We start from the raw sequence: 25,486 nt of genomic DNA, 5'->3' as shown, positions 1-25,486 counted from the left end.
CGGGCGGCAGGCGGCGGGACGCGTGCTCGCGCGGGCGCCCTCGGCTCCCCGCCGGCCATGGAGCGGCTGAGCTTGCCTTCCGGCGGCGCGGCGGCGGTGGACGAGTACCTGGAGTACCGCAGGTGAGGGGTGGCTCGCGGCCCGCATCCCGCCGCTCCGCAGGCGGAGGACCGGGCTGGCCCAGTGTCCATAGCCGGAGGACGGCTGGTGGCGCCCGGAATCGGTTCCCGGGCTGTTGGGGGAGGCCTACGTGCATGTCAAGTTTCGTCTTTCTGCAATTAAATATTGCAGTGACTCGCAGTTCTGTTCGGTAACAAGTCTTCCGAGGCCAGTTAAGTAGTCCTTCCGTTCCCTTCCAAGGAGGATTTTTTTTTTTTTTTTGAGGCAGAGTCTGGCTTTGTTACCCAGGCTAGAGTGAGTGCCGTGTGGTCAGCCTAGCTCACAGCAACCTCAAACTCCTGGGCTCAAGCAATCCTGCTGCCTCAGCCTCCTGAGTAGCTGGGACTACAGGCATGCGCCACCATGCCCGGACAATTTTTTCTATATATATATATTAGTTGGCCAATTAATTTCTTTCTATTTATAGTAGAGACAGGGTCTCACTCTTGCTCAGGCTGGTTTCGAACTCCTGACCTTGAGCGATCTGCCCGCCTGGGCCTCCCAGAGTGCTAGGATTACAGGCGTGAGCCACCGCGCCCGGCCCTTCCAAGGAGGATTATTAGCTCTAGATTTATGCAGAGGTCCAATTGTTTTTTTAAAATGGCCATTGAAGAAATACACTTGGCGTACTCGGGACCTATAAAAGTTAGCAGACATCAAATTAATCCCGTAATGGGTAAATCGTAAACTTCCGAACGTGCTCCCAACCCCGCGGTGCTGGTTTTAGGAGAAACTGGCCCAGAAACAGGACGCAGTTCACTGCCCTGCGCCCTGGCCGAGGCTGCTGCACCTCAGGCGCCGTGTTCTTTTTCTGTTGCCTGAGGTTTTTGGCGGTTGGGAAACTGGGCGAATGGGATTTACTGGGAGGACCGGCTGGAGGATGCCGGATCGAGGCGGGACGAGGCGGGTGTGTGTTCTAACGCGAGGTGAGACAGTCGTGCCTCAGCCTGGGAACCTGAGCGAGACAGGCCACTCTGGTTAACAGTGGTCTCCCCAAATCCCCCAGGGGTGTCCGGGCAGGCGGGCTCCCCTGCTGACTGCGCTGGCGCCGACTGCCCAGCTGGTGTAGTTTGGGTAATGCTTAGAACTGCCTAGAATTCTGAACCGAGAAGGTGAAGGTGAGGAGCTGGATGGGGTCAGTCCCCATGTCCAGTTCAGGAGGGTTCAGGTTAACTCCCAAAATTCCTAGGCGGAACAGCAACCACCCAGCCCAGCCCGCTCCTTTAGCCTCCAGTTAGTTCTCCAGGGCTTTTCTCTGGAGTGAGTTGCTGGGCCCAGGTGTTGACTGGTAACTTAGATATTTAGGTATGTGGACCGATTGTGGGCCTCAGGTTGTCTCTTTCCTAGCCTAGAAAATGTTAGGGGCAGGCCTGGTGGGAAGTATTTTTGCAAGCATAAATAACCTGAAACACTTCCCCACAAAAGAGATTATCAGGTCTTTTACTGGCATTAGGATTTGAGAAAAGTGGGGAAAACAGGACTTGGGTGCCTAGATATGAAAGGGGTGGTGTTGGTGGTGGTGGTAAGGGTCAAAGGATGAATCTAGAAGGAAACAAACTCTCCTTGAAAGTTTTCCTTGATTTGGTCTTGCCCGGGTGCTTTGGTGGGATTTGGGAGAGGAGTGTAGAGCCTTGCTGTTAATGCCTAGACGTGTGGACCACAGACATAGGCATCACCTGGGAGCTTGTTAGAAAAGCAGAGTCTCAGGCCCACCTCAAACCGGTTAATCTGTATTTGAACAAGGTTCACTGGGTGTTATGTAAACACAATAACTTTTTTTTTTCTTTTTTCCTTCATGAAAATTACAATAACATTTGAGCTACACTGGTTTAGAACCTAAATACCAATGATCTCTTCTTTTAAAGAGCTGCATTTATCTTATGATCTGTCCAGTACCTGTTGATATTCTTCTTGATAGCTATAAGAAAGTGAAAGGGCCCAAAGCTTATCTCCGAGTAAAATGCTATTTGTTTTTTACTGTTGTTTATCTAAGTCGTTTATGTAAGGAAGAAAGTTATGATGATTTCATAGCTTATGAACTGGTTTTTATTTCCTACCTCAGAGGCTTCAAAGTATGGAAAAAAAGTATGACACACACAAAAATGTAGCATCCTACAAATAACACTTTTCATTACTTTTAAAGGGGCTATTTTCAAGGAGAAATGTCTTCAATTTCAAACAACTTCTTTTAATTGTGCTTTCTTTTCCTCCAGGGATGCCAGCTCTTAGTTTCTTTCCATGAAAATGGTGGGGGCTTAATTTTTCCCATAAAATGTTGAGTTCTTTTGAAATTAAACAATGATAAACCTGAGTACCCAACACACAGATGTGGGTTTGAGGTTATTCAGATACAGGTGTGTTTTTAGGTGCCACATTAGTTTAAACTCCTGGCCAGAGTTTGGGATCAGGCATGGAAATTAGTTGTGTTCGTTTCTGCATCGATATTTTTGTACTTTTTTTGATATTGTTTTTAAAGGAGGAAAATTTTAGAACTTTTAGCAGTCTAGGCTCTAACTTTTAACGAGAAGAATGAGCATGTTTGCTTTAGAATCAAAGGAGAAATTAAGATGAGTATGTGCTAATCTTCCATTGATAAACCTTGTATAGTCAGATGTTATCAATTCATTGACTTTCTTATTTATAATACTCTTTTATATGGGAAGTATAGGGGAGAAAAGATTTCTTTCCTCAGTCATCACTAGCTTCATGGCTGAGGCATCTATAATAAAGATAGATTAACAGGAGAAAAGGTTATACATTTATTTAAAATAAGTTTTATGTGACAATGGGCACTTTCTGAAAATGAAGATCCAAAGAAACTGGGACTCCTATGTATTTATTTTTAATTTTTTAGAGACAGGGTCTTGTTCTTTCACCCAGGCTGGAGAGGAGTAGCCTAATCATAGCTCACTAGTAACCTTGACCTCCTGGGCTCAAGTGATCCGCCTGCCTCAGCCTCCTAAGTAGGTAGGACTATAGGCACATACCACCATACCTGGCTAATTTTTTAATTTTAATTTTGTAGGAATGGGGTCTTGCTATATTACCCAGGCTGCTCTTGAACTCCTGGCCTCAAGTGATCCTCCTGCCTTGGCCTTCCAAAGTGCTGGAATTACAGGCATGAACCACTGTACCTGGCCCCTGTGTATTTTTATGCTTAGATTTTATGAAGAGTATACAGTCACAGAGGAAAATGATTGAAGGACAAAAGGGTATGATCTAATGATAATAAACTGGAGGGAACTTAGCAAGGCCTGTTTGTTCATTTTCTTCTCCATGTACCCATGTTTTAGAAGATAAACATGCTCCCTTCCTCCAGCTATAGGGAGAGTATTTCTGGAATAAAAGTTTTATGACATGCTTCAGAGAAGAAGAGGGAGGGGAAGATGAGAGTGACCTTCCTACTTCTGTTTTTGCAAATGCCAGGGTGCTGTATTTTGGGGTAGCATGTCCTGAACTCCATGAGAAGCAAAAGTTTTATTACAATTTGGCTATTACCATGTGCTTAAAGTAAAAAAATCAAAGTCAAAGCAGCCTTTCCTTTGACTATGCTGGTATAGTTTAGTATTTTTAACCTGGAAAATATATACTCAAGGCTTAAGAGAAATATTTTTTTTTTTTGTAGAATTGTTGGTGAGGACGATGGAGGGAAACTTTTTACTCCTGAAGAATATGAAGAATACAAAAGAAAAGTTTTACCTACACGCTTACAAAACAGATTATTTGTGAGCTGGCGGTCACCAACTGGAATGGATTGTAAACTTGTGGGCCCAGAGACACTGTGTTTTTGTACACATAGGTAAGATATTCTATTGCTAAGTTGTCTGATGATTAGAAAATGCAAAGCTGTAGCAAAGCATATCTTCTATAAGTAACACTATGATGAGTAACATTTAAAAATAGGCCCTTATACAGTACAGTAGAAATTATCTAAAGCTTTTTTTAGCTGTAATTTAAACATTTCAATCATAGCTTATTAGAACTCATCATAGAGTATATTATGTTAAGCAACTTTCTTGCCATTGGTAAAAAAGATTTTGGTGCCCCTATGACTTTGCCAGGGGTCTTTAAGTTTGTGTGGGGAGCAGAGTCTACCTATGTCTGCCATCATTGGACAAGGTAGAGAACGAATGGATCATCAGACTGAAGAACCACTTCAACAGTTGCTTGAATTGGCCCACAGTGATCGTGCTATCCATCTACAAATAGAAGCATTTCTCCTCAAATTTACTGATCGCCTTTCATACCTTAAAGAACTGCTTTGTTGATACCTTTCTTTAAACAAACAAAAATACAATGCCATGTTCCAAGGAAAGTGCATAAAGGAAAGGAAGTACCCAAGGCTCCAGTCACTGACGTGTGTTGCGTGTATCTGAGGTTTGCATTTTGCTGTGTGTTGCTCTACTTTAAAGTGCACTACTGGCCGGGCGCCATGGCTCATGCCTGTAATCCTAGCACCCTGGGAGGCCGAGGCAGGTGGATAGCTCAAGGTCAGGAGTTTGAAACCAGCCTGAACAAGAGTGAGACCTCGTCTTTACTAAAAAATAGAAATTAGCTGGACGATTAAAAATATATAGAAAAATTAGCCAGGCATGGTGGCACATGCCTGTAATCCCAGCTACTCGGGAGGCTGAGTCAGAAGGATCGCTTGAGTCCAGGAGTTTGAGGTTGCTGTGAGCTAGGCTGACACCAGGGCACTCTAGCCTGGGCACCACAGTGAGACTCTGACTCAAAAAAGAAAAAGTGTACTACTGTCTGACAGTTGTAAAATTCAAAATAACCGAGCTGCTTCACAGAAAAATCTCTGAACCTATTACATGTTTTCAGGCAACAACTTTAACTTTTTGTTCTAAGGGGACCGTTGAAGGAGAACCACCCCATTCCAATAGTTCTTTCATGAAAGACTTTTTGTATAGTTGCTATTTACTGAGTTACTGTTGCCAAAGGTTGTTAAGCAGTTGCTAGGGTGAATAATGCTGTATATATTTAATAGTTTGACTATAAACTTGTTTAGCAACTCCAACTAAAAACACTAAGAGGAGGAACGGAAGTTGAGGGCTGTGTTGATATCTTTCAGAATGGAAGAGGGATTTGGTAAATTTGTGATAGTTTTATCATTAATTCTTGTACAAATTTAGTGCCAGTTTCTTATCTCTGTATAATTCATACAGCATGGAATTGACCCTCAAAATCGACCCAACCCAACTTTGATGGAGAAGTTATTTAGTATGGGTCACTCAGTGGGATCTCTGTCCAAACTATTTTTTTCCTGTTATAAAAGTGATACATGGTTTTTAAGGAAAATGGAGAATATATAGAAAAGTAGAAGACTCAACACCCAAAGCTAGCTACTGTTAATACTTTTTACTGTATCTGTATGATTTTTTTTTGTGTAGTTCATTTAGTAGTTGTTAATTATGTATGTGTATAAGATATTTAGCCATTTTTTTATGACAGAATCACAGAAATATGTTTCACATTGTTATATAGTAATCACAAACGAGATTTTTAAAACTTGCCTGATATTCCAGCTAGTCTAGTTGTGTTTATCTCGGGTTCCCTAGAGCTGCGAGGGAGCTTCAGGAGTGTGCCTGGTGGAAGGGCAGAGTAGGTGCAGGGTAAAGTCTATTCTGGCTCTTCCGCTTGCTTTAATCAATTCTCCTTCCATTTTATATATTATGGTTCTGTACAAGATTTTATTTGAAGAAAGAGCTTCACTGCTAAAATGTTTGAAAACTGTTGTCTAGTAATTTACTTACCCATTCCTTTATGTTGTGTGTGTGTGGGCTCGTATATGTTGCTGTTATAAGTACTGTTGCTAATACTATCATTATTCACAAAACTTTTCCTATGCATGCCATTTTTCATGAACCCTAATTATTAATGTAATTAATGAATTATTTTCTTAGGGTACATTTTCCAAAAATGAACTTTGAGGGTTAAGGAATGGATCTTTTAAAATTTCTTGAAACATTATTGAGTGGAATTGGTACTTTGTAATACTCTTGATGGCATTGTTAATTATGTATAGTTTAAAAAAAGACTTTGACTCTTTTTGCTAAGTGAAAAATGGAATGTCGTTATTTTAACTTGCTTTTCTTAGATTAATATTGAATTAACAAATTTAATATTATTTTACTGAAGTATCACCTTATGAGAAAGGAGTGAGTGACCTATTTAAATAAATTACAGTGCTTTAAGAAAGAGCTTTGACTTTCAAAAATATTGATAATTTATTTTGAAGTTAAAAGTTAAAAATTAAATTATATTAAAATAAATTATATTAATGCAAATTTATTGAACTTATTTTAATTGTAAATAGCAAAACTATGAAAAAAATTTAATGTACTTTGATCAAAATAATTTTTATAAATAACTTTTTTTAATACTCTTAGGTTGCGCTTCTATATTAAAGAATCTGTAAAGGTAAGTATTTAAGGGAATTATATGTTATACTGTCATATGGTATTTCTTTGTATAACTGTGAAACAACTTTTTTTTGAGACAGAGTCTTGCTCTGTTGCCCAGGCTAGAGTGCTACAGCGTCAACCTGGCTCACAGCAACTTCAAACTCCTGGGCTCAAGCGATTCTTCTGCCTCAGCTTCCAAAGTAGCTGGGACTACAGACATGTGCCACCATGCCCGGCTAATTATTTCTATTTTTAGTAGAGACAGAGTCTCTCTCTTGCTCAGGCTGGTCTCTAACTCCTGAGCTAAAGCGATCCTCCCACTTGGGCCTCCCAGAGTGCTAGGATTACAGGTGTGAGTCACCGCACCTACCCTATGAAACAACTTCTTAAATAACTAAAAATAAAAATCTAAAAGAGTAAAGATTTCCTCTAACTGAAGCAACATACCTGACAGAGATACTGCATGTAGAGGGGTTTATTTCCACTTTACTAACAAGAATACGAAAGAATAAAAGTAAAAAGAAAGAATAAAAGTAAAAAATAGTCATATTTGCATTGAACAGAATTGAAATTAGAAATTGTAATTTTTGGTAATATCTGCATTGTGTTTGTTTGTTTCTTTTTCTTAAGGTATAAACAACATAAAACTGACTTTGAAACTATTCCTGAGCAGCGCCCCATTGATCTGCCTTGCCGGGTGACTGGCTGCCAGTGCAGGGCTTACCTGTATGTCCCTTTGAATGGCACTCAGCCCATTCGCTGCAGATGCAAGCACTTTGCTGATCAGCATAGTGCTGCGCCTGGCTTTGCATGCAACGCATGTGAGTTTTGTTATTATAAATGCACCAACACGAAGTGTTCTCATTTCTTCCTTGAATATTTAATTGCCTTTGTACCAATTTTATTCCGTTATAGAGTCAATTGTTAAATAACTAAGGAAAATTCAGTGGATATATGTTTTTGTGGAAAAACTCGAGTTATTGCTATGTTTGGTAATCATAAACTCTAGTCTCATGTAGTTCAAATAACTTAAGTAATAGATTTTAAAGAATCACTAGATGTAACCTGATTCAAATTTTTGAATAGTGGGAGTTTAATCAACTAACTTCTATTTGTAGATTTTTTAAAGGGATTTTATAAGTGAAAATTTTTTTATAATTTGCCAACAGATTATAATGTTATTGCCTAAAATATAGGCTGATGGGAAAAACAAAGTATAACATGATAACTGGAATGCTGTGTATGTAATAGCACCCTTACCTCAGTACCTGGACCCAAATCCCAACCTCCACCCCATATGCCCTTTCATTTGATCATAATTTTAAAAGCCTTTGGAAATAGGTAGGGTATGGATCAGTTTCCTTCAGGAGATAGTTTATTAGAATTGTTTTTGTAGCAGTTTGAGTTGAAATCTTACAATGAAATAGATAACAAAACGTTTTTCATGATAGTGGTAGGAATAAAAGTGTTTCATTGGCTAAGTATGGAAGTAGTTGGATAAGACTTGTGTGCCTTGGTTCCTGTACACATTTGTCAAAGTTGCAAGTGGGTAAAGATTTTGTTAATGGTTTATTCTGGCCTCCCTTCCTATATGGCTTGTTTTTTTATATAACAACTTTATTAAGACATAATTTACATACCATAAAATTTGACAATTTAAAATATGCAATTTAATGGTTTTTAATATATCAATCGGAGTGAATGTTGTGCAACCATATACCATAAAGTACCAACTTTATACCATAAAGTATAGAACATTTTTGTTACACCAGGAAGAAACTCTCTATTTTTCCTTCCCCCCAGCTATAGGTAACCAATAATCTACTTTGTAGTATATGTGCTGCCAAAGTGAGCACTTAGTGATCTACTTTCTGTCTGTATTTGCCTTTTCTGGCTATTTTATATAAATGGAATCATAGAATATGTGGTCTTTTGTGACTGGCTGCTTTTAGTTAGCATAATGTTTTCGTGATTCATCTATTTTGTAGCATGTATCGGTACTTCTTTCCTTTTTATTGCTGAACAGTATTCCACTGTATCCTTTCTGTGTCCATGGATAGGCCTTCCAATATGGTTTTCATGGGGAGTTGATCTGAAGGGAGGTTTCTATAATATATTACCTCTTCACCTGATCCTGGCCACTTGGCTGACGCTGCCACAACTGGTTTTAACTCAATTTTTGAGGAGAAGGCCTGGCATTTCCAGGATCTTCAGTGTTCAACACAAATTCTTTTTGTCCCAGTTGGTTTTTCCATTTTCCTTTTCCTGTGATATACCCCCTTACCACATTAGCATATTTCAGAAGTAAGAGCACTTGCTGGTGGGAAGTTCAGGAGCTGGAGATAAGAGTTATAGGGGCTAGAGGATCTAGATTTAGCTGGCTTTGGCCAAGCTAAGTGGCTTTAGGGTAGACAGCTTAGTACCTACATTTAAAAATATTTAATTCCCTTTACGTCTTGCTTCATTCAGGTTCCAAGTGTTCAGGATTCCATAGCTGCTTCACTTGTGCTTGTGGTCAGCCTGCATATGCCCATGACACAGTAGTGGAAACTAAGCAAGAAAGACTGGCTCAAGGAAAACCAGTGGGACGAGATGTTCCTTACGCAGCCATGGGAGGATTAACTGGTTTCAGCTCACTGGCAGAAGGCTACATGCGATTAGATGACAGTGGAATCGGTAAGTGATGATGATATATGAAGTGTGAGCTTGTATTTTTTTTTTTCAGTTTATTTTATTTATGTTTTTATTTTAGCGTATTATGGGGGTACAAGTGTTAAGGTTACATATATTGCCCATGCCCCCCCGCCCCGTGTAAGAGCTTCAAGTGTGTCCATCCTCCAAATGTTGCACATCTTACTCATTGTGATTATCATATTGTTTTTATGTGTGCTAACAATAGTGAAGCCTTATAGTTGTTAATCACTTTACAGTCATCATTTTTTTTCAGGAAACATTCTTTCATTTGATTTTTATTCTTAAAAAAATGTTTTACTGTCACTATGCAATATATTGTCATAGAAAATATAGAGAACACAGGGAAAAGATCACTCCTACTGCAATACTTGTACTCAAATCCCAGTCCACATCTCCATTGTTTGTAACAGCTGAATATTTCTCTTATTTGATATGGTAGTTTACCCTTACCCTACTACACACAGTTTTTGCTATAATATCCATCTCATTTTCGAAATAATAGGCATATGTTCATGTATGTTCGTGAACATACATGTATGTATGTGTAACCACATCTAGTAAAGTATGTGTACACACACATATATCTTCTTGCATACATGAAAGTTTTAAATTACAGGCAAAAGTTTAATAGGATATATCCTGAATTATTGAAGGTAGCCATATCCTTCTGAGAATTGAGTGGGATTAGAAGCAGAATGTTCCCTTGTTTATTTTATTTTTATCTATCTATCTATCGATCTATCGATCTATCAATCTATCGACAGAGTCTCGCTTTATCGCCCGGGCTAGAGTGAGTGCCATGGCGGCAGCCTAGCTCACAGCAACCTTAAATTCCTGGGCTTAAGCAATCTTGCTGCCTCAGCCTCCCAAGTAGCTGGGACTACAGGCATGCGCTACCATGCCTGGCTAATATTTTTTCATTTTTAGTTGACTGGCTAATTTTTTCTATTTTTAGTAGAGATGTCTGGCTTTTGCTCAGGCTTGTCTTGAACTCCTGAGCTCAAGCAATCCTCCCACCTCCACCTCCCAGGGTGCTAGGATTACGGGCTCATGCCCAGCCCCCTTGTCTACTTTAAACATTTCTGTGTGTGAAGATTTTTTAAAATTTTACAACAAGCATGTATTTTTTTAATTAAGAAATGAGATAAATACAGATATATATATTCTTATAAAAGATTCAAACAATAGAAGTGAAGTGGAAAGCCCCCTTGAACACTTCTTTTTCCCTGATTCTTTCCTAGAGGCTAATTTGCTATCATCAGTTTATTTTTTTTCTTTAACATACATTGTGGTTTTTTTTTTTTTTTTTTGAGACAGAGTCTCGCTTTGTTGTCCAGGCTAGAGTGAGTGCCGTGGCGTCAGCCTAGCTCACAGCAACCTCAAACTCCTGGGCTCGAGTGATCCTTCTGCCTCAGCCTCCCGAGTAGCTGGGACTACAGGCATGCGCCACCATGCCCGGCTAATTTTTTATATATATATCAGTTGGCCAATTAATTTCTTTCTATTTATAGTAGAGACGGGGTCTCGCTCTTGCTCAGGCTGGTTTTGAACTCCTGACCTTGAGCAATCCGCCCGCCTCGGCCTCCCAAGAGCTAGGATTACAGGCGTGAGCCACAGCGCCCGGCCTAACATACATTGTGTTTTTTTTTAACATACATTTTTGGAGACAGTCTCACTCTGTTGCCGGGGCTAGAATGCCATGGCGTGAGCCTAGCTCACAGCAACCTCAAACTCCTGGGCTCAAGCAATCCTTTTGCCTCAGCTTCCCGAGTAGCTGGGACTACAGGCATGCACCACCATGCCTTGCTAATTTTTTCTATATATTTTTAGTTGGCCAATTAATTTGTTTCTATGTTTAGTAGAGACGGTCTCGCTGTTGCTCAGGCTGGTTTTGAGCTCCTGACCTTGAGCGATCCGCCCACCTCAGCCTCCCAGAATGCTAGGATTACAGGGGTGAGCCACCATGCCTGGCCTCCAAAACATTTTTTTTTTTTTTTTTTTCCCGACAGAGTCTCACTTTGTTGTCCAGGCTAGAGTGAGTGCCGTGGCGTCAGCCTAGCTCACAGCAACCTCAAACTCCTGGGCTTGAGTGATCCTTCTGCCTCAGCCTCCCGAGTAGCTGGGACTACAGGCATGCGCCACCATGCCCGGCTAATTTTTTATATATATATCAGTTGGCCAATTAATTTCTTTCTATTTATAGTAGAGACGGGGTCTCGCTCTTGCTCAGGCTGGTTTTGAACTCCTGACCTTGAGCAATCCGCCCGCCTCGGCCTCCCAAGAGCTAGGATTACAGGCGTGAGCCACAGCGCCCGGCCCAAAACATTTTTAATCTGTGGTTGGCTGAATATATGAGTGCAGAACCGATGGATATGGAAACCTAGCCTAGCATACATTTTTACTATTTATTTTAAACTTAGAGAAAGTTTGAAGGCCTATTATGTCATGACACAAATGTACTTCATTCTTTTTAACTGCTGCACGGTATTCCACATTATAGATAACACAGTTTATTTACTTGTTAGTGGGATTTAGGTTTTTTATTTTTGGCCATTACAAACAATCTTTCCAAGAAAATCTTTCAGCTTGCCTCTTTGTATCTTTGCATAAATTTGACTCTGAAGTAGACAGAAGTAAAATTCTTGGGTTGAAGTGTGTTAACATGTAAAATTTTAATACAGTCTACCAAATGGCCTTCAAAACACTGTACCTGTTTTTACTTCTTCTAGTGATGTTTTGGCTTACCTATTCCCTTACATTTAGGCTAATGACTGATAATATTAAACTTGATTATTATTATTTTTTTCTTGCCACCTAAACTTGATTATTTTGCCATTCCAGTGTGTGAAATTGTTATTGTTTTTGTTTGATTTCCCTGGGTATTAGTGATATATGAGGATCTTTCACATTTATTGGCCATTTCACTTTCTGTGAATTGCCTGTTCATATCTTTTGCTCATTTTTCTGTTTTTATCTTTTCTCATTGACTTACAGGAAGTCTTTTAATATATTCTGTATACTAATCCTTTGTTGTTTATTTTGCAGACATTTTCTCCCAATCTATCACTTGTCTTTTAATCTTTAAAAACAGTTTTTTTGAACACATCTTACATTTTGGAGACAAGCCTTCCCTGTTTCAATTTTATAAATATAGTCTCCTTCATTTTATTTTAATACTTAAGTTTTTTTTTTTTGAGATAGAGTCTTGCTTGTTGCCCAGGCTAGAGTGAGTACCATGGCGTCAGCCTTGCTCAGAGCAACCTCAAACTCCTGGGCTCAAGCAATCCTGCTTCAGCCTCCCGAGTAGCTGGGACTACAGGCATGCGCCACCATGCCCGGCTAATTTTTTCTGTATATATTAGTTGGCCAATTAATTTCTTTCTGTTTATAGTAGAGACAGGGTCTCGCTCTTGCTTAGGTTGGTTTTGAACTCCTGACCTTGAGCAATCCTCCCGCCTCGGCCTCCCAGAGTGCTAGGATTACAGGCGAATACTTAAGTTTTTATGTTTAGCTTTTTCATATATCTGGAATTTATTTTTTCTGAAAGTGTGAGGTAGGTATGTCTAACTTCAGTTTTTGTCCAAATTGATGGCCAGTTATCCAAACACCATTCTTTCCTAAATATTTGGAAATTTTTATCATATTCTATCCTACTCTGTATTTTATACCATTGGCCTATTTGTCTATCCTGTCCATGTTATATATTTATTATTATTATAGTTTCATGGTGTGTTTTGATATGTGGTATGATAAATTCCTCTTGTTTGTGATAATTTTCCAAGATTGTCTTGATATTTTTGTGCATTTTCTCTTCTAGGTGATTTTTCAATTTGTTTGTTAAATTCCATAAATAAATTATTGTACAGTTTTCATGGGTGTATAATTGTATTAGGCTCATGCAACAGTTACGGAAAACCCAATTACCAGTGGCAAAATATGATAATGATGATGTTGATGATGATTGTAGCTTTTTATTGCGGGTAGTTGTTCCAGCCACTTCACATGTATTACCTCATTTAATACTCACCACAGCTCTCTGAGTTAGATGATTATTCCTGTTTTATAGATGAGGAAACTTAGCACACAGCAGTAAAATAACTTGCTCTGTGTTATTCAGCTAGTAAGTAGGAGGGTTGGGTTCAACCCAAAGATTGCTCTGGGCTCCTTAGTCTATCTCACTGTTGTCTGTTTCTGTACAGCTACCATATTTCTGCTGTTTTCATTACTGAAGCTTTAGAATAAATAAATATTTATGACATTTTATTACTTCAGAATTTTCTTGGCCTACTCTTTTAATTCTTTTAAAACTTTGACATTATTTTGTGAAGTTATAGAACTTTACTGTTTTGAGATTGTATTGAATGTGTAGATTAATGTAGAAATAATTGATATTTTAAAATATGGTCTCTTCATTTATTTGCCTTCTGTACAGCAAAGTGGACTTCTCAAGTTGTCTTCCCAGAAGTCCTGTACAATTCTTCGGTTTATTTCTAGGTATTTAATGTTTTTTTATAGGTATAATACATGAGATTTCTTAAAATTATAGTTTCTAACTGATTATTGTTTATTTATAAAATAAATTTTCTGCTGTTTTTGTTATCACTCTTATTCATCTTAGAGTTTTACTAAATTTTTAGTTTATTTTATAAATAATGATATTTTGCCCTCTTCCTTTCCAATATTTATTATTCCTCTTACTCTTTTTTTGTTTGTTTGTTTGTTTTTGAGACAGAGTCTCGCTTTGTTGCCCAGGCTAGAGTGAGTGCCATGGCGTCAGCCTAGCTCACAGCAACCTCAAACTCCTGGGCTCAAGCAACCTGCTGCCTCAGCCTCCTGAGTAGTTGGGACTACAGGCATGCGCCATCATGCCCGGCTAATTTTTTCTATATATATTAGTTGGCCAATTAATTTCTTTCTATTTATAGTAGAGACAGGGTCTCACTCCTGCTCAGGCTGGTTTTGAACTCCTGACCTCAAGCAGTCCGCCCGCCTTGGCCTTCCAGAGTGCTAGGATTACAGGCGTGAGCCACTGCGCCCGGCCCCTCTTACTCTTGACTAATCAAAATGGCTAGCACTTCCAGAGCAATGCTAAATAATAGTGGTAAGCCAGATGTGGCGGCGTGTACCTCTAGTCCTAGCTACTTGGGAGGCTGAGATGAGAGGATCGTTTGAGCCCAGGATTTCAAGTCTAGCCCAGGCAACATAGTGAGAATCTGTCTCTTAAAAAACAAAAACAAAAAGTAGAGGTAATAGCTGGCTTCTTTGACTTTTTGTGACTTCTGGTATTTTATCACTCGAGGATCTTCATAGTACAGCCATGTGCCACTTAATGATGAGGATACATTCTGAGAAATGTGTCCTTAGATGATTTCATCATTGTGCCAACATCATATGTATACTTACACTAACCTAAATGGTATAGCCTATTGCTCCTAGGCTACAAAGCTATACAGTATGTTACCGTACTGAATACTGTAGGCAGTTGTAACACAGTGGGAAGTATTTGCATATCTAAATATAGAAAAGGTACAATAAAAACACAGTGTAACAGATAAAAAAATGATACACATTTATAGTGTGGGTCCATTATAATCTCCTGGGACATGATTATATATGGGGTCAGTTGTTGACTGAAATGTCTTTTTTTTTTTTTTGAGACAGAGTCTCACTTTGTTGCCCAGGCTAGAGTGAGTGCCATGGCGTCAGCCTAGCTCACAGCAACCTCAAACTCCTGGCTCAAGCAATCCTTCTGCCTCAGCCTCCCAAGTAGCTGGGACTACAAGCATGCGCCACCATGCCCGGCTAATTTTTTCTATATATATTAGTTGGCCAATTAGTTTCTTTCTATTTATAGTAGAGACGGGGTCTCGCTCTTGCTCAGGCTGGTTTCGAACTCCTGACCTCGAGCAATCCACCCGCCTCGGCCTCCCAGAGAGCTAGGATTACAGGCGTGAGCCACCGCGCCCGGCCTGAAATGTCTTTTTTTAAAATTAAAATGAATGTTTATGGACTATAAACATATGAAAAGCCATAATATCATTATTTTTACATATTTTCCAATAAGTCAGATAACAGTGTAAGCTTTGAGTATAATAACCGAATTCATTTCTATAGCGGAATAACAACATAGGAATTACAAGTAAGAATGGACCGGGCGTGGTGGCTCACACCTGTAATCCTAGCACTCTGAGAGGCCGAGGCGGGTGGAACCTTTGAGCTCAGGAGTTTGAGACCAGCCTGAACAAGAGTGAGACCCTGTCTCTACTAAAAATAGAAAGAAATTAGCTGGACAACTAAAAATATATATAGAAAAAATTAGCTGGGCATGTTGGCGCATGCCTGTAGTCCCAGCTACTCGGGAGGCTGAGGCAGGAGGACTGCTTGTGCCCAGGAGTTTGAGGTTGCTGTGAGCTAGGCTGACACCTTGGCACTCTAACCCAGGCAACAGAATGAGATTCTGTCTCAAAAAAAAAAAGTAAGAATGATACTGTTTTATGTCCATTCTGCCTGTAACTGTGCAACTACATAAAAGCAAGGGGCAAGAAATAAAAATGTGTATATGGGTCTGTAAGAAATTCGTCTCATGATACTGTTACCTTTATATTTTGATCCTGCATGTGGAAAGTAATTTTTCTCATCAAGGAAGGAGTTTTCCAAAAAAAAAAAAAAAGCTACTTACTGACGGCAAATTAAATGTAGAGGAAAAAAACATTTGGGGTTACAGTGGGAAGATTTGTCTTCTGTAGACCTACTCTAAGAATTAAGAAATAGCATGTTTAATGAACCATTGACAAGGAACTCAGGCTGTGTTTATAGAATAGGAGCTTCATTCTAATTATAAGAACTCAGATGGCCGGGCGCTGTGGCTCACGCCTGTAATCCTAGCTCTTGGGAGGCCGAGGCGGGCGGATTGCTCAAGGTCAGGAGTTCAAAACCAGCCTGAGCAAGAGCGAGACCCCGTCTCTACTATAAATAGAAAGAAATTAATTGGCCAACTGATATATATATATAAAAAAAAAAAATTAGCCGGGCATGGTGGCGTATGCCTGTAGTCCCAGCTACTCGGGAGGCTGAGGCAGGAGGATCGCTTGAGCCCAGGAGTTTGAGGTTGCTGTGAGCTAGGCTGACGCCACGGCACTCACTCTAGCCTGGAAAACAAAGCGAGACTCTGTCTCAAAAAAAAAAAAAAAAAAAAAAAGAACTCAGATCTCTGAAAGAAGAAAACATTAGATTTAATAAGTGTAATGATTATAAAGTAGCTTTTCAAAACCTGTTTATAGTCTTGAGAATGTGAGTTTTATTTAGTTTAGATATTACAGGCTATATTTTGTAATTTGAAATTAAGAGACTGAAATGTCCTTTGTGATACATGAGTCTATAAAGAAGGAAAACCTCCCCCTTTTGTGCCCCCAAAGAAGGTAGGGTGATGAAAGTTGAGAGTGAGCAGAGGAAACATAAGACATTTATGTCCCGATTTCAGGTGTTAGTGGAGCCCAGAGGGACTTCAGCTGTATCAGCCACATAGATACCTAGACAGCGATGACCTCTTGCTGGAATTGAGTTCCTTTTTGCTGTGTAAGGAATCCATAATTCCCAGCTCTGAGCCAGTGCTGGGAAGGCAGCTGAGCTGGGAGGCAGTGGGCCTCCTATGGCTTCTGTCATAGCAGGGGTAAGATGACCGCAGAGCAGAGCTGGAGGTGGGTGCCCTGAGCTGGGTGATTCAATAGGGGACTTGACAGGCATCGAAGGGATCTATATTTCTAGTGAGAGCAGGGGTGAGGCTACCAGCCCCTGTCAGGCTGAGAGACCAAATTGCAAGTTACACCAGCATGGAGCATTTGAGATCAGGAGCAGCCACCAGAGAGTAGCACAAGAACCTCAGTGGGCCTGAGCCCCTTCTCTTATATTCCCACACGCCCTATGAGAGAGTAGCTGGGATGGAAGAGGGAAAGACTAAGCAATTGTCCCACACTGTTTACATTATAAGATAGGACTGACTTTTAAACCAATTAGGACTAAAAGTTCTTTTCTTTCCCTCTACCTGTGTGGTGGGGATAGGGGTGTGGGGAAGGTGGTGGTTTGTGAAGAAGATAGAACAGTTATACATTTTCTCTGCAACTTCCTTCCTTTTGGTCCCCAAAGTTAGTGTTTTTAGCAGTTGGTCTTTGTGGTTTGGGGTTGTGGATGTTTCTCATTTTGGTGAAGAAAGAGCTTGTTTGTTTTATTTTTCACACTTTCTCTGTAGGTGGTTTCCTAGTAAGGAACAGAGTAAAAATACACTTATTCTACATTCTTCAACCAGAAGTTCCTTATTGCGAATGTCTAATTTTTGATAATGTTATACTGTATTAGGGTTTTGTACCTCTGTTTTGACATATAATTACATTTGTGAATAATATTTTTTTTTCCTGTGAAAAAGGTCTTAGAAATGTGCTGAGAAATGCACATTTACTTATTTGCCTTTACTTTATATGGTAGACAAAAATCTAAATAAAAATTTCTTTTTTTGTGGAAATGATTTTCTGGTGATTCTGCTGAGGTTCCAATTTATTTCACATTTGTAGCCTTTTAAACAGATATTTAATTTTCCTTCTCCATATATTTTGTTCTCAGGTGTACCTTCAGTTGAACTTTTAGAATCTCCAGTTACATCCATGGACCACCCATTTCTAAAAGCATTTCAAGCACCATCTATTTCTTCTCCGGAAACATTAACAGATGGTAATGAAATTAAATTGAGAAATATTTTTGGGCCTAGTAAGTTAGAATGTAGAGTTTTGATTTGTTTTATAGGCTTCTCTCATTTTTCCATTATTACCACAATTTGACTTCAAGTAAATCTGTCATTTTACTTTGTTTTACATTAGCCAGACACTGAGAAAAAGCAAGCAGCTTCATTTCATATCGGGACATATAACTAAATCTGAGAATTTTGAGTATTCTGATAATATTATATATAATTTGAAGTTTTTTTTTTTTTTTTTTTTTTTGAGACAGAGTCTCACTTTGTTGCCCAGGCTAGAGTGAGTGCCGTGGCGTCAGCCTGGCTCACAGCAACCTCAATCTCCTGGGCTTAGCGATCCTACTGCCTCAGCCTCCCGAGTAGCTGGGACTACAGGCATGCGCCACCATGCCCGGCTAATTTTTTTTTTTTTGTATATATATATTTTTAGTTGGTCAATTAATTTCTTTCTATTTTTGGTAGAGACGGGGTCTCGCTCAGGCTGGTTTCGAACTCCTGACCTTGAGCGATCCGCCCGCCTCGGCCTCCCAAAGTGCTAGGATTACAGGCGTGAGCCACCGCGCCCGGCCTGAAGTTTTAAACCTTATTCTGGTGTATGTTGTTGCTCCAGTGTTTGAATAAGAGGGCCCTCTAATGGACCAGCTGCCTTTGGGTCCTCCCAAAGGGGTGTAATCCAATGACAACCATAGGTTAGCAGAGTTTTATCATTTATAAATTAAGAGCAAGTAGAACTCATTTTTAAGCACTAGTATTCTATATTTCCTTTATTGAAAACAAGAATAAAAACATCAAAGAAAGAATTTGTATGGTCTATTAGGTATTTGATATTTTAAAATACTTTTAGATGAGAATTTTCTTTGATTTGTCTGTATTTGCGTATGTTGGCATTCTTCACAAGGGATTGTAAGGCTGCTTGCAAAAACAACATACAGTGAAATATGTAATGGTAAAATGTAGGTAGAAATAAGAAACTAAAACCAAGAAAAAGAACACAATTATGGCCACTTTCAAGGTTGATATAATTGCTTCATTAAGCTTCAGTTTTGACTGAATATAGTGGTGGCCAAGAAGCAGAGGAAGGTGCAATAATTTAAACACTTTGCCGTATTAGAAGGGAGGAAGCCTGAGTTCCTTAATGCTAATGAAAGTTAGATAAATGCTGGATTTTAAAGAAGTCTGTATAGTGACTTTCAACAATGCAGTGGCCAAGGTCCTCACAACCTTTTTTTTTAAGCAAATACAGTAGATGGTTTCTTGTTTCTGATAGTCACCTTTGATAAGAGTGGTAATATACCATTTTACCAGATAAATGGTACTATATCATTAAAATGCAATGCAGTGAAAGTAAGTCTGCAAGAAGCTTAGCTCAATTGGCCCAACATGATCCAGGGATAGACCCAGAGTTTCCAGAGGAATGGATAGATAGCGCATATCTAAGCATGCTTTCATATTTTATTTTTCTCAATAAGGCTTTTGTTAAAGATAGTCAACAAAGTATGGTTGTAGTCCATGATGATTGTCTGGAGTTATATGTCTTTTTTTTTTTTTTTCCCCAAGACAGAGTCTCACTCTTTTTTTTTTTTTTTTTTTTGAGACAGAGTCTCACTTTGTTGTCCAGGCTAGAGTGAGTGCCGTGGCATCAGGCTAGCTCACAGCAACCTCAAACTCCTGGGCTTGAGCGATCCTTCTGCCTCAGCCTCCCGAGTAGCTGGGACTACAGGCATGCGCCACCATGCCCGGCTAATTTTTTATATACATATCAGTTGGCCAATTAATTTCTTTCTATTTATAGTAGAGACGGGGTCTCGCTCTTGCTCAGGCTGGTTTTGAACTCCTGACCTCGAGCAATCCGCCCGCCTCGGCCTCCCAGAGAGCTAGGATTACAGGCGTGAGCCACCACACCCGGCCCAGAGTCTCACTCTTTTGCCTGGCCGGGCTAGAGTGCTGTGGCGTTAGCCTAGCTCACAGCAACCTCAAACTCCTGAGCTCAAACGATCCTCCTGCCTCAGCCTCCCAAGTAGCTGGGACACACCACCATGCCTGGCTAATTTTTTCTATATATTTTTAGTTGGCCAATTAATTTATTTCTATTTTTAGTAGAGACGGGGTCTTGCTCTTGCTCAAGCTAGTTTTGAACTCCTGACCTTGAGCGATCCTCCTGCCAGGGCCTCCCAGAGTGCTATGATTACAGGTGTGAGCCACTGCACCTGGACTAGAGTTATATGTCTTTATGTTGTTGATTGAGGACGAATTCAAATGCTTTAGAAACTAGAAGAACAGGTGTGCATATTGACATTTTGTTTTGGAAATGAAAGGACCCAATGAAGACATTCACCAGCAATGAAGGTGAATTTTTCCATGAGCTAGGCTCTTGACAAGAAAACCAGGTTTTTCCTACTGAAGCATTTTAAAATTCCACTAGTGTTTGATTAGTTTTACAAAGTGAATATCATGCAAAGTGGCTAAAATGTTTTAGTTTTGAAAAAGTTTGAAGCAGGTAGTATCATCACTATGGTTGCCTGTATAAAGCCTCAATAATTCTATGCATTACCTCATAAAGTAGAACATGGATTTCTAGTTATAAAATGTAAAAAGTAGTTGGAGAAAACTAAGTGTACTCTTATGAAATACCTATGTGGCATTATTTAATATGAGCCATTGACTATGTGAAGAATGTTTGCCAATGAAAATTACTTTTGTCCTATAATGCCATTCTTTCTAAAAAAGAATCAGATAGTAGGACCAGATATTTATTTAGGCCATTTCTGGTTTGAAAAACAAAACATTATCACCTGCCAGGAGGAGACTTTTCTTTTTGTTTTTTATTTCAAGGAACTATATAATGACATAAATACATAGATTTGTTTTCCTTGTTAGCAGGTACAAGTAGTCAAGTTTCTTCCTTAAGGAGACCTGAAGAAGATGATATGACTTTCTTTGAAAGACGATACCAGGAGAGGGTAGGTTTTTAAGGAAATCCATTTGCATTAAGCATTTACTTGTAACAAAAACATTATAGAATTATTACATATTGAATGTGGAACATCATTGAAAGTAATATGTAGGTGTTAGGCTTTGAGGCTTATTTGCAATAATTCAGACAGAAACAGGACTCATGAATAATATATATAATACACTGGTTGATTATGAAGGTTGTAAACATTGACTGAGTACAAAAATAAAATTATTAACATTTATCAACCATCAGTAGATTTGTAAATTATATGTATCTTGAGTTCTTTTTTTTAATACATGTACCTTTATTTTTTTATTTTAAAAAATTTAATTGTCTAAGATTGAATATATTTTGAATTCTTAATATGTATTATATCATTTCTTCTTCTCAGAGGTTTTTTGGTATATCCTGACTCAAGTTAAAATTACCCAATAGCCTTTAAGAATCAGAATACTAAACACAGACATATTTTAACTGCTTCCAGGGTTCAACAACTATAGTTTTGATGTGTTCACAGCTTTAAGTAATGTTCATTTTCATCAGTTTTCCACCAGAGTATAAATGCCTTAGGGATAAGAATAGTATTTTATTCATCTTTGTACTATTTCAAATGAGCAAACACAGCTTTGGCTTTTGTTGTTTAGCATCTTTGCTTTTTTTGTTGTTGATGTTATTACAAATCTAACACTTGGGCTTAAATGAGAGGGGAAAAGGGACTAGCATTTGTTTAGTGCTTAGATCTTTATATATTATATATATATATATTTAATCTTATACCTTTAGAACAATGCTGAGAGGTAGGTATTGATACATATATATGATATTTGATATGTATATCATGAGTGTTTTTGAATGAGGTTCCCAATCAACTCAAAGAGGAGAGGGAAAAAATGGGGAAGAGACAGGTTACTCTAGAAATTTTTATTACTTGCAATTTGATAGGATTGAGTAGACTGGTTTTACAAGGTCTCTCCTGGTTTCTTGGTATTATTCCTGTAGATGGTAGGAGGCCCTGTCTCTACCCATTCGCCTTATTTTCTCTCCCCTTCTCTTGCAGGGGTAAGGCAGTGGTGCTGCCTCTGGAAATTGGTGTGTGTGAACGTGAGTGGTGGTGGGTCAGAGACAGGTGGGCTTTATGTTCTCTGGGGTCTTGAATCCCATGGAAAAGGTCTATATTAGTCTAAAAAGTTAGAAGGCCACAGCTTGGGGTATGTGTGCTGCTGCTTTGCTTTAACTATAATGGAGGAGGACAAGACCTTCAGGAAGGTAACTGTGGAATGCAGAAACCAGAGTTATAGGAAAGCATCCTTAGAGCAGTCTGTTTCAGAGATAACCCAGCTGGATTAGGTGCATTTTGTAACTTTGTAGGGAATGTGAATAGATTGGATATAAAGTTAGGCATTTAAATTTTTTATTAATTTTTAATTTTAGTAGCAGTTGAAACTAATTTATTCTTTTGTCTAAAGCAATATTCATTTATATGTTATTTTTATTAAAATGCTTCTGTAAAGTTAAAATCAAACCATTTAAAAATATGCAATTGTGTCCCTTTATCAGATTTTGGCTTCAGTATTTGAGGAAGGGCTGTGTTAAATAAGACATGAGTCCAAATGAGGTTAATGCAACCTTTTTTTCTTTAGAATGGTTTACAAATTATTATATCAATAAATATTTTAAATTTTACAGATAAAAATGGAAAAGGCTGCTAAGCGGAAAGGAAAAGCTCCATTGCCATCTTCTGCAAAACCTTCATGAAGACTACTGCAGAAGTTAAAAGCACCATGCAAATATATCATTTTCATGTTTATTTAAATGTAATACTACAATTTATTTTCTCTCAAATTAATTTACTTTATTTACTGTATAAATGTCTTTTTCATGTTTCCCTAATTTATTAAAGTGAAAATGCCTTCTATTACTTTTGTTCCCCATTAATGACTTTGTATATATTTTTTCTCTTTCCTAACAAATGAGATTGTTTTTATGAGTCAAAACCTGAAAATATAGTAAATATTTTCAGTATATCTTTAACTTTTTCAGGCTATTTAAAAAATTAAAGATGCTATTCAGGGTTTTGAATAAATACATAAGGACCACTTTTTCATTCAAAATCATAAATTCGTCTTGCCATGGTGGTGTGTGTCTGTAGTCCCAGCTACTCGGGAGGCTGAGGTGGGAGGATTGCTAGAGCTTAGGAGTTTGAGGTTGCTGTGAGCTAGGCTTACACCACTGTACCCTAGCCCAGGCAACAGAGTGAGGCCCTGTCAAAAAAAAAAAAAAAAAGGAAAAAATAAGTTAAAATTACTATTTTAAATTTTTCAAATTTTGTAATATTAATTTGTTTTTAAATTAAAAACTAATATTTTAAAATTATACAACCATTTTCTAGTGATCTATAGACTTTTACGTTGTATTGTTAACTATCATTGTCTATAACTGTATTGGGTGCCTCTTGTGTGCCACTGTAAATCTTTGTGGCCCCACCTCCTATTCTAATACTGCTTTGAAACATTTCCAGGCAGGTTTCTGACAGCTTCAGAAGCCATTTGGTGGTATCTTATCTTGGGCCCATGTCATGGCTCTCTTGCTTGCTTTTGCAGGGATCCTCTGACACTGTGGCTTAGAGTGTCCACTGAAGCTCCACTGTATCATACATGTGCTGCCTGAAGATGTGGAGGAGCTAATGACTTTGGGGCCATCCTTGAAAGCCAGTAGATAATAAGAAGGAAGCCCTGCCTTTCTGTCTGCTGGGAAGACAATTCTGAAATGCATTTCATAAGGTTCCTCAGAAAATCCCATGGCATTTAGCACCAGCCCCCCATAGCAGTAGCCAACTCAATAATATATCCTTATGGTAGCTTTCTCTTTTTACCTTTTCCATTCCTCCATCCCTCCCTCTCATTCCCTCAGATCACTTCCCAAATAAATTACCCACATGAGAACATTTGTGTTAGGCTTTGCTTTTGGGAAGGGCGTAAACTCAGGATAAGATGGTTGGTACCAGAAACAGCCTTTGAAGCTGTTTGATGCCTTTGAAGCCTTTGAATGCTGAGGATGGGATTCTGTAACTGAATCAGTGACTGCCATGGATATAGGTGACATGCAGGTTACAGATGAAGTGTTAGGTTGTGCAGTATCTGTGTCATTACACTGGAATGGGACTAATGGAAATTATAAAGATTGAGGTTTTGGTTACTTAGTGCTGTAGAAACCTTAAAAAAAGAAAATGACATAGGCTTATGTTAGCCACTTAAGTCATGCTGTGAAAGCCAGAGTCCGTCTGCAGCATTCTTTAAGGAAACTTTCATTTCCTGCAGATGCAGGGCAGACTTTTGATGATCAGGTCCTAATCTAATAGTAAGGTGGCAAGGCTGCAAAAGAGACTGAATGCACAGCCTCTATATTCTCCAACAAAGTCAATGAGCAGATATGAAAACAGTAGAACCCTAAATCATGGGATGGGGACATTTGGTTTCCTTGAACCCCTGAGCTGGCTCAAGCAGCATCTTCCTATTTTCTAGAGGAGAATAACCTGCTCTTGCCTTGAGATTCTGCAAAGGCTTTATCTGAGGCAGTTGCATCACAAGGTGACACTTGTCCTTCTCAAGACCTTCCCTGCTACTTTTCATTGATTCTGAAGTAATAACTAGGATTAGGTCTCAGCATACCACAAGTTGGGAAATACAGTGTTTCCTCTAGGAGGATAGGGTTTGTTCTGAATGAACTATAGATTCTGGTTAAAATGTATTGGTAGGAACCCAGGAAGCATGTCTGGGAGTAGATCTTGAGGGTGTTGAATCAAGACATGAGCTGGGGGTGGAATAATAGGAGAGGGTGACATGGGAGCACTCATGACACATGATTTAATGCTCTGGGAAGGATGTCTAGAGTTGGTCCTAAAACACCGTAAGAAGATCGGGTGTAAATGCCAGAAATTATTCTTTCTCATGGTATTAAGGGATGGGATCAGGAAGCTCAAGGAAGTGGAAATGTTAGAATGGATTTGTTGTTTGAAACTAGAAAAGCTACCCACCTGACTTTTCCCTGGGAAGGCCCAGACAACACTAAATGGATGGATCTATGAATATGGTTAAGTTCAAGGCATGGATCTATGAATATGGTTAAGTTCATGATGTTGCAAAGGGCAAGATAGAAGGACAGCTGATAAGAATGTTATTTGACTTGTATAATTTCCCCTTGCCTCTAAAAAAAAATACTGAGAACTGGCAAGAAGGCTGATATCAGTCATGGTAATGAAAAACCACAGTTCCTCACCCAATTTCGAGATCTAAAGCAGTTCAGACCTAGAGCCCATGATGGAAGGGAGAAACCAGATCCCTTTGAGTAAGGATCCTTATATATATTTGATAAATATCCCCCTAATTCTTCCTCAAAGGGGCAGTCATATACCATCATTTACCAGGGCAACTATGCAGTGGATAAATTGGAATACTCAGATTTTTCAACGAAAGACTGTTGGATACAGTGTCTGAGCTAACATGGATCCTAAAGTACCCAAAAGAC

At 38.9% G+C, this 25,486-nt stretch overlaps 1 protein-coding gene across 5 annotated transcripts; it reads left to right on the top strand.

Annotated features, from left to right (window-relative positions):
• Positions 1-22,877, top strand: FAM221A (family with sequence similarity 221 member A). Of its 5 annotated transcripts, none has more exons than XR_012920997.1 (8): positions 1-122; positions 3,785-3,958; positions 7,200-7,390; positions 9,039-9,245; positions 17,877-17,984; positions 20,884-20,966; positions 22,020-22,088; positions 22,649-22,877. XR_012920997.1 is itself a non-coding variant. In XM_076006373.1 (8 exons), exons 1-7 carry the CDS (start codon positions 58-60, stop codon positions 22,023-22,025), a joined length of 831 nt encoding a protein of 276 aa, XP_075862488.1. In that variant the 5' UTR covers positions 1-57; the 3' UTR covers positions 22,026-22,063; positions 22,649-22,877. The 5 variants fall into 5 exon arrangements, 4 of the variants coding, with proteins under 4 accessions (XP_075862488.1, XP_075862487.1, XP_012628771.1 ...); XM_076006373.1 differs by having other exon boundaries at positions 20,887-20,966; positions 22,020-22,063; XM_076006372.1 differs by having other exon boundaries at positions 22,020-22,063.
• The last annotated feature ends 2,609 nt before the right edge of the window (positions 22,878-25,486 follow it).

This window comes from Microcebus murinus, chromosome 9 (assembly GCF_040939455.1).
Source record: "Microcebus murinus isolate Inina chromosome 9, M.murinus_Inina_mat1.0, whole genome shotgun sequence".
Lineage (NCBI taxonomy): Eukaryota > Metazoa > Chordata > Mammalia > Primates > Cheirogaleidae > Microcebus > Microcebus murinus.
This window is presented reverse-complemented; position numbering and strand designations above follow the sequence as displayed.